Source organism: Palaemon carinicauda, chromosome 40 (assembly GCF_036898095.1).
Source record: "Palaemon carinicauda isolate YSFRI2023 chromosome 40, ASM3689809v2, whole genome shotgun sequence".
NCBI lineage: Eukaryota > Metazoa > Arthropoda > Malacostraca > Decapoda > Palaemonidae > Palaemon > Palaemon carinicauda.
In genome coordinates, this window is record NC_090764.1 from 21579416 (window position 1) to 21597168 (window position 17753).

General features: G+C 34.5%; 2 protein-coding genes across 4 annotated transcripts in view; both read left to right on the top strand.

Moving 5' to 3' along the window:
- Positions 1-2648, top strand: part of LOC137631596 (proteasome activator complex subunit 4-like) — a 103822-nt gene extending 101174 nt beyond the window's left edge. For both annotated transcript variants that reach the window (XM_068363464.1, XM_068363463.1), the window contains one exon: positions 340-2648. In XM_068363464.1, the coding sequence (XP_068219565.1) occupies positions 340-474 (135 nt within the window). In that variant the 3' untranslated portion in view covers positions 475-2648. The remainder of the gene's footprint in view (positions 1-339) is intronic.
- Positions 2649-5402: 2754 nt separating this feature from the next.
- Positions 5403-17753, top strand: part of LOC137631601 (rotatin-like) — a 133268-nt gene continuing 120917 nt past the window's right edge. The window contains exons 1-7 of one of the 2 annotated variants that reach the window (XM_068363469.1): positions 5403-5506; positions 7613-7724; positions 8890-9077; positions 9494-9640; positions 11322-11437; positions 13595-13715; positions 15715-15873. In XM_068363469.1, the coding sequence (XP_068219570.1) occupies positions 7694-7724; positions 8890-9077; positions 9494-9640; positions 11322-11437; positions 13595-13715; positions 15715-15873 (762 nt within the window). In that variant the 5' untranslated portion in view covers positions 5403-5506; positions 7613-7693. Of the gene's footprint in view, positions 5589-7612; positions 7725-8889; positions 9078-9493; positions 9641-11321; positions 11438-13594; positions 13716-15714; positions 15874-17753 lie in introns of both variants that reach the window. The other variant, XM_068363468.1, reaches the window with a different exon arrangement.

The following is a 17753-nucleotide window of genomic DNA, read 5'->3' on the forward strand; positions in this document are numbered from 1 at the left end:
GTTGGTCTCATTCTCTTGGAAAATGCCTGAAGTTTCTCAAAAAATTATCAAAAATATGCAAAAAAAAATGTAAATAGCAGTTTTTTGCAAGGACGTACCGGTACGTCCATGGGGGTAAAGGGATGAGTTTTGTGGAACGTACCAGTACGTCCTTTGGTGGTAAAAGGGTTAAATTATATAATATTGTTTAATTGCAGTACAGTATTTCATTATGAACTTGATACAATATCTGAAATTTATGATTTCAGTTTGATTTGTGTTTGTATTTCCAAACGTTTGTAAATTGAGGACCTTCTAGCGTATCCCCGCAATTAACATAATTTTCTTTACTCTCTACAGGCAACCATCAAAACTACTCTCAGTAATTTTAGGAGAACACATCACGACAATTGGCGTGACCATAAGCAGAAATTCACAGAGGACCAGTTAGTCGTGTTAACGGATCTCCTACTCTCTCCGTCGTATTACGCCTAAATAACCCTTCGACTTCCACTGATATCTGGTCTGAAACTTTTAATATAATTTGGCAATCTTCTGAGCTACAGTTCTTTTACCATAATGCAGTATATTTAGTTTTTGTAAGTGTTTGACTTTTTTTCCCCCACTACATTGGTATTGCTCTGTTAGGCATTTTAAATACAGTACCTGTGTAGTACATATATAAATTCCTGCTATTTCAAGTATAAATCATAAACTAACTTAAATTTAAATTACATACTTCCTCTCAACCCCCAGTATCCTTGAATCTACCAAGAATAACTGAAATGATATTTTGTTATGGTTACAAAGCAGAATACTGGTAATTGAAATACCATCATTCATTTTCTGTTGGTTATTATTATTGGAAATTGTAGGGAAATATTTGTTAATTCTTTTTCTCAAAAATAGTAATATTTTTGCATCTCATTATTTTGAAATTATTTTTTTTCAACACTGGCTTTTACAAGGGTACATTGAATTTTTATGATGCAGGAATATGCGTTCTTGTAACGGGACAGCTGCTACTCTGTATATTTAAGGATGCCAGTTCCCAGTGGATAGGGTATTATTAAGTACATATAAAGTTCATTATCTTCTTGCCCTTTGAAGTGCATAACGGTATACCTCACAGAAACCATAGACTTTTGAATATATTTGGTAATCCAGCAAGGCCTGAAGTCCATATAGTCACTTGAGCTGCCTTTCCTTTCCTTATTTTGAGTAACATTTTAATGATTTAATATAGATTTACACTGTATGTATCCTTTTATTTTATGAAGTAATGAGAGAAAAGACTGGTTATTGCTTTTAACGGTAATTTTTGGACACTATGAAGATGTGCCATAATAAATGAGAGAACTGTGCATTTTTTAAACCAGTTTTTTTATATTACCATGGTATAGCTGGTTATACTTGTAGTGACATACTTTATTGCTTACTTTTTTGTGTCCCCACCTGTTACGTTATTTATTTATGTATAAAACATCTTTGTATTTATAGGACTGAAATCTAGGATATGTTGATTATTGTTAAGATGCTCAACATTGATTAATGAACGTGATTTTCTTTATAGCAGACGAGTTGTTTTCTTATTATTTGTCAAATGTCATCTTGATATATTGAATTCATTCGTGCTAGTGAAAATATAAAATAACCTTCAGAATGTAATACCTTGGTTATCTTAACATCTTTTATACACTTGTTTTGTAATTTTTGTCGGAAAATCTACAAAAAAACTTGTATTTGATCACATACTCTTGCTTATCAAAATATCTGACTGGTTTTTGTTTTACATATATGGGTTGGGCTTCTTAAAAATATTAACGGTATCGGGTAATGTACATTTCGTAAGATATAATTAGTAACTTACGTACCATATTCTTCTTATATTTTCTAGGGGAATATGTGAGTTAGCTATTAAGAACAGAGAAGTTGAATGTTACTTTTATCCTAATCCTTGATACCAGTCTGCAATTGCCAGGATTTTTTAAGGATAAATTTACCCTCATAGATAATTTTTTTTCATTTAAAGTGATACAGTATAAATGCCTTTTATTTTGTTTGGCATCATCAAAGGGTATGATAAAAACTAAAACACTTGTCTATTTTTATCTACTGTGATATGTAGATTGATATAGTACAATAAGGAACAGACAATATTATAATTTATTCAAGCATTGTTAACCCATATATTTGTAGGAATGAAACTATTAGTGGCTTTTTATGTATAGATTGACTTTTTCTTTTACACATTTTATAATTTTGTTTTCTATATTTCATATATAAGTATGCTTGTATTTTTATAATAAAAACATTTTTTTTTTGTATTCTTGACTTGTAAAAGTTAAGAATCCATATAAACTGTGTTCCTAATATTTATTCCTCAGTTTTTTTGGTTGGATCAATTATTCTATGTTCATCACTTAATCTTTCTTTACTCTACGTTTCGGTAGCTACCAGTTATCTTCATTATGATTCGAGGTTATTAAAGCTCAAACATTTTAACATGTGATAATAAAGATCATTTGAATTGGGGATATCCTAAATGACTCACTCAGAGGAGATATCCTTTTTAAGATTTTTGTCGGCAGTATTACTGTATATCTCCGGAAAGGATTAATATACTCCTTTGAGTAATGTAATTTTTTATGTATAAAACTGTTTGCTTTGCTGTTAGTATTATTATACCTAAAGCAGGTTTTTTTTGTTACTTAACCCTTTTACCCCCAAAGAACGTCCTGGTACGTTTCACAAAACTCATCCCTTTACCCCCATGGACGTACCGGTATGTCCTTGCAAAAAACTGCTATTTACATTTTTTTTTTTTATATTTTTGATAATTTTTGAGAAACTTCAGGCATTTTCCAAGAGAATGAGACCAACCTGACCTCTCTATGACGAAAATTAAGGCTGTTAGAGCAATTTCAAAAAAAATATACTGCAAAATGTGCTTGAAAAAAAATAACCCCTTGGGGTTAAGGGTTGGAAAGTTCCAAATAGCATGGGGGTAAAAGGGCTGAATTTAACAGGCTAATTTTTTAGATTTACTGTGCTAAAAGAGGAGCAATACTGAATTGCCACACAAGACCTTTCATCTTCAAAGGGTAAAACATTTAAATAGATATAAATCTGTAACTATACAGATCAAGGCCATAATTTGGTTAGGGTTTTCTTGGAAATAAAATTGTCATGGTTAAGAATGTACAGTAGTTTGTATAATTGTTGAAATGTTTTAGATCATTATATGTATGGTCTTCAAATGAAAGGAAAACGCTGATGAAGCAGTCATAGCACCAATTGTATATAACAAGATAAAATATTTTTGTTCATCTCACATATTCAGTTATCCTTAAAATACAATAAACTTAAAAATGATTTTGTATATATTGCGAGATACGAAAACTACCAACTGTAAATCCAAGCTGATGAAATAAACTAGCTAATTGAGACTGGATTCCAATGGGAATACCACATTGAAGAAATATTCTCGAGGTTTTGAATTTGTTCTACTGTACTCGTATGAATTTCTAAAATGCCATATGCAGTAAAGTACATTACTGTTTACTAATTGATTACCCAGTCTTTAACCTGTTTGTGGATACATTAGTAACTGTTTAAAAGTAATGGAATATGGACATGCACATACAAATTTTAATTGAGTTACAAGTATTTCTTCGCTTGCAAGCAAAAAAAAAATCTTTCATTGACATTTATCTTGAACAAGTGCTCTACAAAGACTATTACACTAATCACATAATACAAAATTTTCAGGGCTGTAATGTAGTACAATTTACAAATCTCAAATTTATATGCTTTAAGAGTTTTATTTGAGGTTAGACATGTCTCTATGAATAATATATTTACAGTTCTGTAATACCTCAGATTATGAATAAAGTAACTCAGAATCTAGAAAATTGGTACAGTATACTGTACTGCGTAAGCGTGAAAATTCAAATCACTACATAATCATTGTGCAAGTCTGCAAACAAAAATTTACTCTGATTTTTTTTGTGGACAAGTACTAACGAGACGACTATACTGTAACATGGAATCTGTGAAATGCAGTGTTCATATGGTTTTTTTTTACTTAATCTTTATGCCATTACAGTAAAAGAAAAGGCAAAAGCAGTCGCCTGGTGAGGGGTTCCTTGTCGTTATTAAATGTATAAGAAAATAAGAATTGAGCGTCCATGAAGCGGAATGCGGGTTATTCAATTAGTGATAGCGAACGCCATCCAAAGGGGGTTGGGAAGAACTGATATTTAATCCGACATTGTCCCTCCAAGCAGTAACATTTCCTCTTCCTCCACCTCTCTCGTCTCCCGCAAGCCAGCCACAACTCTTTTCAGGGGTAAAGTGTGAGTTAATTTTGAAAATTTTGTATTTTGTATTGTGAAATATTAATTTCTATTAATTTCTGATGTCAAGCTTCATTCTTCCCAAATTTCAATAACATTACAAACCTTCCAGATTGAGTGTTTATGTGTATTTGTGGATGTCTGGAATGCATCAAGTGAACTCCATCTATTTCTTATTAGGAAGTGTTTTGATTTACGAGCATTTTAGGTTTAGCAATTAGCTCCTGGAATGAATTGAACTTGCATAGACTACCGAGGTGCCACTGTGTGTGCATTCTCTTTTTAAACTATATCTATTAATGTTATTATTATTATCATTATTATTAGATAAGCTACAACCCTAGTTGGAAAAGCAGGATACTATAAACCCAAGGGTTCCAATGGGAAATAATATCCCATTAGGAAAGGAAATAAAGGAACAAGAGAAATAATGAACAATTAGTCTTTTTATAGTTTGTATATGACATATCTGTTTTTGACGTTGTTTATATAGGACATATCTGTTTTGACTTTGTTACTGTTTTTAGAATGATTTATTGTTAATTTATTTTCATCATTTATTTATTTCCTTTCCTCACTGGGCTATTTTTCCCTGTTGGAGCCCTTGGGCTTATAGCATCTTGCTTTTCCAACTAGGGTTGTAGCTTGGCTAGTAATAATAGTAATAACAATAATTAAGAGGAGTAGCAACATTAAAATAAATCTTAAATATACAGTGTAAACTATAAAAAACTTCAAAAAATGGGAAAATGATATGTAAGTGAAAATGATATTTGAATATTATGGAAAATAATTCTCAGAAGCTAAATTGTAAAACATGAGAATTTTGATAATGAATATAGACAGGATAAAAGTTCTCAAATTTCTTATGACTCAAAGAACAGAGGAACAGGAGCCGTTAGCAAAGTCTCATAAAATAAGTTGATGAAATAGATAAATATCATAATTTTGAAAAGAATAAAGTGAAAAGTATATTTGAATATTATGGAAATTAGGAGGTAAATTGTAAAACGAGAATTTTAAGGATAAAAGCGCTCAAGTTTCCCATTGCTCCAAAGAGCTGAAGAAGAGGAGCCGTTGCATAGACAAAACTCTCGAATTGCTGATTGAAGAAACTTTCCCACCAGATTTGACAACACAGTTCGTCTTTTCCACGTAAAGCTACGAAGGTAACAATAATTAATAACAACACAATACTGGACTAGACCGACTATCACACATCAGAGTAAATAGAATATATAAGTCATAAAGGTCAGTTAATCTCATTAGTCGGGGGTTTTCTCATAAATTTGGGTTTAAAACCGTCCATTTCTGACAGGTTACAGTTTCGCCACCAACTTAACTCTTACTGGTATTTCGAATGTCCCGTATGCAAGGGTAGCTTGTATATAAAAAGAATCCAAACCTTGGCATAGGCTATTAAAGTGTACTTCATAGACCACCTGTATGTGTTATTATGTCTAATATAGAATACAACAGTGTAAGGGTTGGTCACGGGTGGCCGTTAAACACCCCCCCCCCCCCCCCGCCAGGTAAGTAGGTAAGGACACGGCTTGTAGGTTCGGTTGGGGGGGGGGAGTTTAAGTTAATTGATGTCCATTTTTAATCAATGCTTGAGGAACTGGCCGCTGATATACAAAGGCTCCCTAATTTACCTACCCCCCCCCTAACTAACTTACAAGCCGTGTCCTTACCTAAGGGGGGGGGAAGTTAACATCCCCCTGTGATCATCCTTACACTGTTTATACTTAGTCAACCTTCAACATACATACAGGTGGCCGCTATCATACATACACCACTATGATACTTTAACTACTAGCAAAACTGGGATTCGCTATAAGAAATGGACGAGTGCTGGCTAGTTTGGTATTTTTCTCTATATGTTTAGTAGGGGCTGGGGAATAATAGCTTATGTATCGGTTTATTAAAATGTGAAGTGTGTTTTTCACTCAAAGTCCATTGTTGGAGCCTTTGTATATCAGCGGCCAGTTCCTCCCGCATTGATTAAAAATGGACATCGACTAGCCTAAACTTTCCCCCTTAACCTAACCTACAAGATGTGTTCTTACCTACTTGCCGAATCGGGGCTAACACCCCCCTGCGACTCCCCTTACACTGCCGTAGTCTAAATTAGCCATACTAATACATGTAGGTGGCCGCTATCATACACCCCCCATTGTTTACATCTGAGAAACTGAAGGGAACTTATTGTGCATTCATTGTTCCCCATGGTTTGGGAAGCTTTCTGTGCATTTACAATGACGTATTTGTTGGGTGGTTTTTTAAACCAATTAACAGCTTACAAGTACTTCTTCATAAGTTTCCGGATGTTGTTCTATAAGTAATTTTTTTTTCCACCTTCCCCTTCAGTTTCAACTTAACCACAATCACGTAAAGATGTCTCCAACAGGGAACTTAAAGGAAGTACATTAATCTATTTCAGAATTTAGTGTAATTTCATTTATGTCGGCAAATGAATATGATGCAAATGCTTTCCGTTCAGTGTAAAGCTATTGTTACTCATGTGAAATTAAAAAATAAGCGGAAAATAATGCCTCAAAGGTTTGATTCTGACTTAATTTTTTGGGAAGACCAGCACATTTCTACTGCAAAGCTTCTGTAAAGATTGCCAAGACAAAAGAAAAAAAAAAAAGATGGCGTCAATGATAAGTTTTAGTTTGTGACCTGGGAAGTGGGGTCCGGCTAGCTGTCGTGACCTGGGAAGGGTGGTCCGGCTAGCTGTCGTGACCTGGGAAGGGGGTCCGGCTAGCTGTCGTGACCTGGGAAGGGGGGGTCCGGCTAGCTGTCGTGACCTGGGAAGGGGGGTCCATGGGTCTTGCCCCCGGCTAGGGGTTGTGACCTAAAAAGGGGGTCTGGGGGGCTTGCTCCCTGGCTAGGGGTTGTGACCCAGAAACTACTAGGTTAAGTTAGGTATTTATTTTGATACTAAAAGCCTCTCCTGCTGTTTCTGGATTTCAGGATTTCTTAATCTGTCCTCCTCAACACTGCTGTCAGACATTGGTGGAAAGAAGAGTACCTTGTGAATGGAAATAAATTGATGTGAAGAAGCCAAAGCATGTGTCTCTTCTTTTTTCTATTGCTTTCCATCAAGCTCCTTTTTTCCCTCATCTGCAACTCACAAAAAAATCTGGTCAAACTGATATTTACTCTGAATGTTGGCTGTATATGATGGATAATTTTGTTTTGTACCGAACTTGCTTTTAATATGGATATGTAAAGACACTTATAGAATTTTAATGATAGATTTCTTTCAGATTTTATGCTTCATCTTCACTAAATTGGCCAATAATGATTTATTTTGATACTTCTACATGGAATGGGAAATACTGTAGGATATGGCTGAAATAAATTATATCCAAAAATTAGGTAAGTGAAAATTTTTGAAATTAAATATTTAGTCATGTGAAGTTCATAAGACTGATATGGGTTTCAGTGCTTCTTTTAGTATGCAGTGTTATTATTAATGACTACTAAAGTGTATGATAAGTTTGTTCCTACAAGAATACAAAGCATTGTTCTTTATTATAGGAGAAGGCAAACAACTATGGCTGGAATACAGCAATTGGAACTTTTAACGAGGTGTAAACAACCAGGTTTGACGGAGAGTCCTTCAAACCCTAAGTCTGTTTCCGTAAGACCGGAAGAATGCCGCCTACCTTTGAGGTCTCGAGTCTCTACCTTCAGTTTTGAAAATTATACCAGATATTTTAAACATGTGCAGGCACATTAAATACCTCTAAAGTGACTCCCTGAAACAATTCAGTGCCCAAATTAAGACCTTAACATTTTTGAGATTATTAAGTTCCTCTAAAGTGACTCCCTGAAACAATTAAGGGCCCAAATTGAGACCTTAAGATTTTTGGGATTTTTCACCCTGCAAACTTTTCACTGAAAATATGGGAAAAGTCAAATTCCTCATATATCCTTTATAACTATACCAAATTTTGTAAACGTGCAGACGTATTAAATACCTCTGAAGTGACTCCCAGAAACAATTCAGGTCCTAAATGGAGATGACAAAATTTTTGGGATTTTTCACCAACAAGGTCCCTGCTGACTTTTCACTGAAAATATGGGAAAAGTCAAATTCCTTATATAGCCTTTATAACTATACCAAATTTTGTAAACGTGCAGACGTATTAAATACCTCTGAAGTGACTCCTAGGTCCCAAATGGAGATAATAAAATTTTGGGGACTTTTCACCCACAGGGTTCCATGCGGACTTTTCACTGAAAATATGGGAAAAGTCAAATGAGTATTTATAAGTAAAAAAAACATCAGTTAGTATCGTCTCTTATGCGGGGAATTCCGCAACCATGGTTATTTGTGAAAAGTTATGATAGTGGATAAGAAGGTTATACTGATTTTATTTAAAGTTTACAATGTTTTTATAATATATTTAAATACAGTATCTTGTATTTTGAAAATACTGCAAGAAAATGTAGCAAAACATAAAACACTTGATATTTGGTATACTGTATGTTCAAATACTCATCTGTGTTAAGATTTAATGATGTATTCGTGTTACAGTACATCCAATTGTTGAGATTCGAGAACGCACACTCAACACGTTGCTTCAAAAATTAGAATTTGGTATTGTAAGTATAAATCAGCTTCTTCAGCATCAAGAAATTGTGGAATATGTACTTCGTCTGTTGAACCTGGGTCCACATACCATCCGGAAACCTGCCCTGAAATTGCTGCAATACGTTTTTGAGGTTAGAATGATAGAGATAGCTTTTGTAATACAATAGATATTCTGATAATTGCTTTGTTTATGGATCTAACATATCTAATACAGTAATTTTTTCTACTGTATTCCATTGCTAAATAGTCTTTAACTGAGTCAATAAAGATATTCTAGGATGCAGATTTGTTTAAAAGGAAAAAAGATAAAAATTGTTTTAGATTAAATAAAACTTCCATAAAGATTCAAATTTTTTTGCAACTGATCGTTATGGAGTGACAAACCTTTCTGCACTTTGGCCCAATTTTTGTTGAATTTCTTTTGTTTTAGAATATTACGTGCACTATGTATCTGTTATTTTTTAATCGAACCACAGTATTGCTTTGTAACTTAAATTATGTGCAGTATTGCTCAAGCCACAGATTTTAAAAACTTTATTCTTTAAAGGATGAATCATCGAGGAGCAGATTTGATTCTCTTGGGGGGACGCTGTATCTTCAGAGTCTAAAGCTTGTTGCTCCTCTAGACCTGATACCTGATATTAACATCCTTCTACAATCCCTTCATCATGCATCCGCAGGACAGAACTCCAAAGTAAGTTGGTTTATCATCTTTATGAGAAGCTTTTACAGTTTTATATATAAGTGCAGACCTGAGTTGCTTCATCTTAAACCCATTGCAGTACATACAATTATTAGAGACAGAAGAATTGCAAGAAAGGGGTTTAACATGGAAAGGAGATCTAGAAAGGAAAGGGTTGAAGGTAAACTTTGGAAAGATTGAACTAATGTTTAGTAGTAGAGTAGGACGTGAAATAAACATTCAAGTGAAAATAGGCACAGTGCTAAAACTGAGCAACAAGTTTAACTAATTATAATCAATAATAACAGAGGGGAGAGGTACTGAGCAACCAGGAAGATGTGAAAGAAACATGGCTAATATGGAGAGAAGTAACTGGATTTATTTTAGATAAGAAAATGAAAAGGCTTGGAAGCCATATGGCTATGTAATAAGAAAGGATAGCTGAGAATATGCCAGGAGGAGTGTGAGTCATCAGTAGATCAGATAGATGTATGAGGTGAGGAAGGATGTGGATGGGGTGGGACTGAGGAAAGAAGATGCAAGGAATAGAAAGAGAAAGTAAATCAAGTGGGTGTTGGGACCAGGAAGGTCAAAAGAAGAAGAATTACTGTATATTCTGCGTCATAAGGCGCACTTTTTTCCTTAAAAGTTGCCCCAAAAGTAAGTCTAAGAAAGGTAGGATGTCTGCTTCTTTTTCCTTACTTAGGGATGAAGCTTTAGTACTGTTACATGCTTGATCTTTCATGATGCTGGTAAGGTACATTTCTAAGCACTATTCTTTTTAGATTGGATCTGTAAGTAGTCCTCCCCCATCCTCCTTTTACGAGTGTGAGCTTGTTGGAACGAATACCTATCCATGGGCCATCATGCACCAGGTATTTAATTCCAGATTGCATTTCCCCTTTGGGGGAGAAAGATTTCTTCTTTGACCAAGTACCAAATATCAACTAAGTACTGATCAGCCCCTATCAGGCTACTCATCCTTATGATGGGCTGATAGGAGGTTAAAGTCATCGCCTTCGCTCCTGTATGGGACTAGGGAGACTAACATTTTATAGGGAAGAAAAAGAACTGACCAGTTTGATTCTAGGGTGGACCTCTGACCCACCAATCATTGAGTCTCAGTATTTTAAAGGTAAAAGATTTTGTACATGTGTGAGAACAGTTAACAAATTTTAATAGTAATATGTCTTTATCCTTTAAAGTTAAATTTTCCACATCAACCATCCCTCTCAGTCCTGAGCTGAAGGTCAAAAGTGAAAAGATTTTGACTGTTGGATGGGCGAGGGTACTCACCTGCCCTCACCACCTATCGATAGCTACCTTGTTAATGATTTCAACGCCCATTGCAGCTCCGCTGAAAACATTCCCTATTTTAAAGGACTCGGGTTTATATAAATAAAAATACTAATTACTTTTGAGATTTATTTTATTTTGTCAGTAAGTTAAGTTAGATTCAAACAATTTACTGTTTTCAATCTATTCTTTCCAAGATAGATTCAAACAATTTACTGTTTTCAATCTATTCTTTCCAAGATTAAGGTTTAGTTACATTGTAATGGATTAGCTCAGAAAACCAATGTAATTTTTTTTCCAATAAAACAAATTATTGTTTTCATACAAACCATCACTTACAGAAATATTTATAGTCATAAATATCTACTTAATTGCTGTTATTTTGTTTTGTTTTAAGGGTCCATCGGTGTCTTCTGTGCGTGAAAATACCCTGGCAAAAGAAAAGAGTAAACTCACTCAAATAAGTAGCAGCTCTTTGATGTCATCCTCTTATAATGATGAAGAATATGCCCAGTAAGTTTCAAATGGCCAGTTGTATTATTTTTGATAGCAAGTTTTTGCATATTGCAGCTACAAGCTTTTTCTTTCCTCCAGGAATATTGTCTTTTTGCAATAGTTGGAAGATTTCAGTTGAAAACTAATGAATGAAAAATCCAAGAAGTTGGAGAAATTTTGGAGCCTTTGTAGTTTGTTGGGATAGACCGGGTTCAAAACTTCAAAAGTTATGACCAAAAAAACCACACTTCAGATGGAAACAAACACAAGAACACCACTTAACCTAAAGTTCCCCACCTAACCTAACATATCCTTACCGACTGTGCTTCCCCTCTTATACATACATACATACATACATATACCATGGTACTTCCCCCAATTTTGGGGGGTAGCCGACATCAACAAAGAAACAAAAACAAAAAGGGGACCTCTACTCTCTACGTTCCTCCCAGCCTAACAAGGTACTCAACCGAGTTCAGCTGGTACTGCTAGGGTGTCACAGCCCACCCTCCCACATTATCCACCACAGATGAAGCTTCATAATGCTGAATCCCCTACTGCTGCTACCTCCGCGGTCATCTAAGGCATCGGAGGCAGCAGCAGGGCCTACCGGAACTACATCACAATCGCTCGCCATTCATTCCTATTTCTAGCACGCTCTCTTGCCTCGCTCACATCTATCCTCCTATCACCCAGAGCTTCCTTCACTCCATCCATCCACCCAAACCTTGGCCTTCCTCTAGTACTTCTCCCATCAACTCTTGCATTCATCACCTTCTTTAGCAGACAACCATTTTCCATTCTCTCAACATGGCCAAACCACCTCAACACATTCATATCCACTCTAGCTGCTAACTCATTTCTTACACCCGTTCTCACTCTCACCACTTCGTTTCTAACCCTATCTACTCGAGATACACCAGCCATACTCCTTAGACACTTCATCTCAAACACATTCAATTTCTGTCTCTCCATCACTTTCATTCCCCACAACTCCGATCCATACATCACAGTTGGTACAATCACTTTCTCATATAGAACTCTCCTTACATTCATGCCCAACCCTCTTATACTGCCATATATTTAGTTACCCTAAGACTTAAGTCTCAACCCTTTCTTTGCTTTCCAATTTGTTTCATTCATTTCTTAAATCATAAAATTAGCTTCATATCATATTTCAGACTTCCCCTTGAATAAAATTGATTTGGTAAGTAATAAGAAAGTTTACACCTGTTCTAATGAACTACATTCACCCCGAAATGTTAATGTTCTATATACTATGCAGTACTGTACATTAATACCACCTCCTATGTCATATGTTCTAAGAGACTTGCCGTTATACAACTTTCAATGTAGACTTGATTTTTGCCTTTTTTAAATGGGCTTGTATGTTTCCTTATGCACATACTGAACATGAAAAAGTACTTTAAATTGCTATCATTTTATAAATACTAGATTCCTACATTAATAATCCAATATGTGAAGTACAGTAGTGTATAGTACAACGCTTATCGGTAATCATTATTTTTGCTTCATAGAACCAACATGAAGTCGAGATAAACAATGTAATGCGGATTTTATTTTTGTATCTAATACTTAGGAGAAGTAAAATAAGAACTGACATAGGTTGAGCTGATTTAAAGAGGTGTATATCTGAATACTTAAACAGTACAGTATTTAATTCATCACAAACTAATCAATGTCTATTAACCTTATTTTTTGGTTAGCATTTCTTTTAAAAAACACTCCATAAAGAATAAGAAGAATCTGTGTTCACATCTTGCATGTTTATTCAGTGCCTCAAGTGGGTGTTCCCATTAACCCTGGGTCTAGATGTGGTAAACAGAAATCCTTTTGAGCTTAAAAATTGAATTTTTGTAGAGCTTTTGAATAGTTAATGTCATAAATTTAGAATATTCCAAATATAATTTATTTTTTATTGCGGTCAAGATAGATTTCTTTACATTTTATGTGTTGGTTTGAGTGTGTTGTGTTTCTTGTAATTGGTGGTACTGATAACACTGGATTTCTGTTTTAAGTGGCACTGGATAGCTTATAACAGCAGTTGTTCTTAGATTAAGTATTAAATGGTGATCTACACTATAATTATGTAAAGTTTAGTGTTCAGTATATCATGATGATAACTATTTTCATAAGACACACTTTGCTTTGCAGGAGCAGTCAGCAGAGACGGGATACTAGCATAGATGATACTTGTGTGTGCGAAATGACTGTAAAGGAAGACACAACCATCATTGGTGATCATCCTATCACATTTGCCACATTCCCTTGGCAGGTAATGTTATTCATAATAATCTAGTAGCTGTGATCTTTTAATATAGCAATACTGTATAATAGTCATGCTAAGCAATACTGTATAATAGTCATGCTAAGTAATACTGTATAATAGTCATGCTAAGAAATTTTCTATAATATTTATGTTTTTGTTTAATGTATAGGTAATCCCAATGACCCTTTACATATGGCTCCATATCTTGGAATATATATAAAACATTCAAATTTAGCTTAGTACAGTATAATGCTCATTGGCCAAGTTGTTTTTTGACAGCTGACTACCAAAAGCTACCAAAATAAAAGCTTTGAAGTAACTAATCAACAAAATAAACATAGTTTAAAAGGTTTCAGCAATATAAGCTGGACTAAAAACATGTAATATCATGACAATTATTATATGTAAATTCAAATGGTGACAGTTACTGTATGTAAGCATGGCCAAGCCGAAGTGAAAGGTGAAGCTGAAAGGCGTTTTATGCCGGCAACCATGAAATATGCTAGGCTATGCCAGTTGAAAATCATGCGGTAAGGGGTCAAACTTACAAAAAACCTAGTAATTGAAATTGAAAGAGGTTAAAAAATATAAAATTGAGAGGTGACAAGCTACCAAAGCTATAAACACCTCCGTGCTGTCAAAAAAACTGGGGGTAAATGGCTTCGTACATCATACAAAGCCAATCACATAAACAGACAAAACAAACCCAAAGTGATTGTGAATGTTAATTATACCCCTCTATTGCATTAATGCTATTATAAAAACTAGTAGATAATTTAATCAAAACTTGGTTACTGTTACTTCAACACTGGATGAAGATTTCTCCCTTTCTGGATTTGAGAAAGGAACATCATGACAATTTGGCGACAAGAACAAAGATGAAGGCTTGGAGCAAGTTAGTACTCAAGTATTATTATCTCCAAATTGGCATTGGTTCTCGACGTATCGTCGATCACCAGATAATTTCAACTTTGGAGGTGCTGGGACAAGTTCAATACAGCCTGCACTTGTGGGTCTCCCTTATACACACTTGAGTCCATTCTTTGCACATTTAAACACTGGCCCTAGAGCAGTGGATTCAATACTTCTTTTGTAATTTATGTCGTATTGGATTCCATGTTCTAGCCTTTTATAGGAAAGTCCTTGAAAACCACACTGCACATTAACCCTAAACTATTCAAATTTTAAACCAATACAATATTGTCTTTTTAATTTAAAAATTACTTGCTAGAATGATGGTACTGAGATAGTTGGGTCTCATAGAAGGCTGTGGAAGATATTATAGTCATGATGTGAAGTAGTTAGGTGAGGAATTGATAACTCTGACTACTTTTCTACACAATTTTTCAATTTTTTCATTACAGGCCTGAGGCATTTTCCATGACTTTTTTTCTGTAGTTAGTTCATTTCTTGCAACATACAGTAGGTTGATGTGTTTGTAGCCATTCATCAGTCATATATATAGATATATGTTGGTTTTCTTTACACAACTATTTGTAATTTTGTTGTGAAATGCTGAGGTTATTCTAAAACTAAATAAAGTGTACAGTATATCCTAATCAAACATTGAAGATTTGTTTTTTTAAAGTTATTTAGAGCCATATACTAAAGTAAATGTGTTTTAATTTCAAGGGTATATAGAGGTAGTTACTGAATAATTATAAATAGTTTTGGCTTGTAATACTCATAACAGATTACATAATCTCATGGCAATTCAAGATATTTTATATACAGTAGAATATTAAATTTTTGTGAAGAATGACAATGCAAAGGAAGGTGTAAGTGTGTGATGTGATTGGTTGTATGGTAAAAAAATATTTCAGTTAATGTAAAATAAGCATGTTTTAGCATGTGTATCAACTACACTATACCCTTATTAAATTTAATAAAATTACCTTTTTATGAATCTAACTAAGTACTGTTTGAATTGAGATACAGTACTGTTATCAAGCCATTTATTCTTTTTTATTACTGCATTTTAGAATTAATCATGTTGCTTCTACAGGCACTGACAAATAGTGATCGGCGCATCCTGGATTCCACAACTCAGTCTTTGATGAGTCACGATGAGTCTATTGTTGTGGCTTCTCTTCATTTTCTGGACACTGTAGTGCTTAAAGATTTCCCTGCTGAAATTTTGCTTCAAAGACCTGCTGTTGTTCAGGTACAGTGCCCTACATATCCTATCCATCTATACTGTAATTTAAATGTAGAGATGTATGGATGGATTGTATCAAGGATGACCTTCGATCAAAGGGATTAACCGGTGATGAAGTGTGGGACAGAGGTAGATGGAGATCGCTGGCCAGAAACATCGACCCCACATAGAAGTGGGAAAAGATGCAGACAAAGAAGAAGGAGATGTATGAATGAATTAGATTTATTTTAGGTTAGTTAGATTAGGAAAGTTATGCAGAGCAGTGTTTGAGATTAGTGTACAATGTGAATTAGGTAAGTTTTTGGTCATTACTGTACTTTGTAATATAACCACTCGTTTTTCCTATATCTCTACTGCTTCCCTCTCAACAGGCTACTTCACAGCAGTTCATTAGATTTATTAATTATTTTTTTAAAGTCAAGTTTATGTGATAATTCTTGATGTATATTTGATTACGTTTTCATTTTACATTAAAGTTTTACACCTAAAACTTTTATACTTTGCAGCTAAACGGTAGGGTAAACTGAGTGAGTCTGGTATTTGATATTTTATTGCAGGTACTGTATATAGATAATTATGAAATGATATGTATAATATCTAGTGCAGTATTTTCATACTGAAAGTATTGTTATGAGGAGTAATGCTGTTTAAAAAAATTTACCTAATTCAGAAGATATTCAAATTTTGTGTTAGCTTATTGTGAAATTTGTTGATGTTTAAATTCAGTTCAAAATAAATGTTCCGGGAAAGAAAGAAAAGAGTTTATACTCGTATACAGACCTTTCCTCTTTAGTGGAGCTGGAATGGCTGTTGAAATCATTAACGAGGTAGTTAACGACCAATGGGGAGCGCTGGCTAGTAGCCCCGCCCACTCTTCTGTCAAAGACTCAACTTTTGTATTTGGCTGCGTTGAGTAAGACATCTTATTGTGACCTATCCAGGGCTGTTTAATCAATTTTTCATATTTATTAGTTTGAATGGTTGATTTTGGCTTTGTGTCAATGATGAAATGAAGCATAAATTTGTATGCTTGTAAAAGGATGTACTATATACTGATTGGTTTTTAACAGAACCATAAATAGATCCATACTCACTGCGCACTTTCACCGGCAGGATTATTTGCAGTTATCCCCCTGTGGTGATTGTAAATTATTACCAGGTATTGCATTCTAGACTGTCTTCCCCCTTTCGAGGAGAAAGAATCCTTCATCGACCTTAAACTGGCCAATCCCTATCAGCCTACACAACCCTATGATGGGCTGGTAGGAGATTTCTGGTATCATTTTCCAGAGAAGAAAAATAACCAACTGGTTTGGCTACTCGCCTGCACTCACCCTCTATCTTTAACTACCTCGTTAACAATTTCAATCACCGTTCCAGCTCTGCTTAAGGCATTTCCTATTTTAAAAGACTTAGGTTTGTATAACTCCTAAAATTTGTTATATTTCCTTAGAAGATTGCTATAAAAGGAGCCAGTTAGGTTTCTGTAATTAATATATGGCCCCTCTTACAAGTACAGTACAGTATGAGCATTGAATATTTCACAAAAAGTGTTCAGGCATGCATAAGATTGAGTATATAAGACTGCAACCTTCTAATTCATAATCATATTATCCTTTATTAGTCATGAATGCCGTTATTGAAATTATAGTCTCTTATTATGAAAAGGAACATAAACATAAAGTACTCTGTAGGCATGTAAATTGCATTGCTTTCAAAATGGTTGAAGTAAATTAGAATTTAAGCTCGTCTTTTTAAGGGATGTGAAATGACATACTGTATAGTACCTGAGTGAATTTTTAAAAGATGTTGGAACAACTTACCCAATGGCAGCATTTTAATACAATAACATTGATAAAGACAACTGAGGCTTGCTAGAATTGATC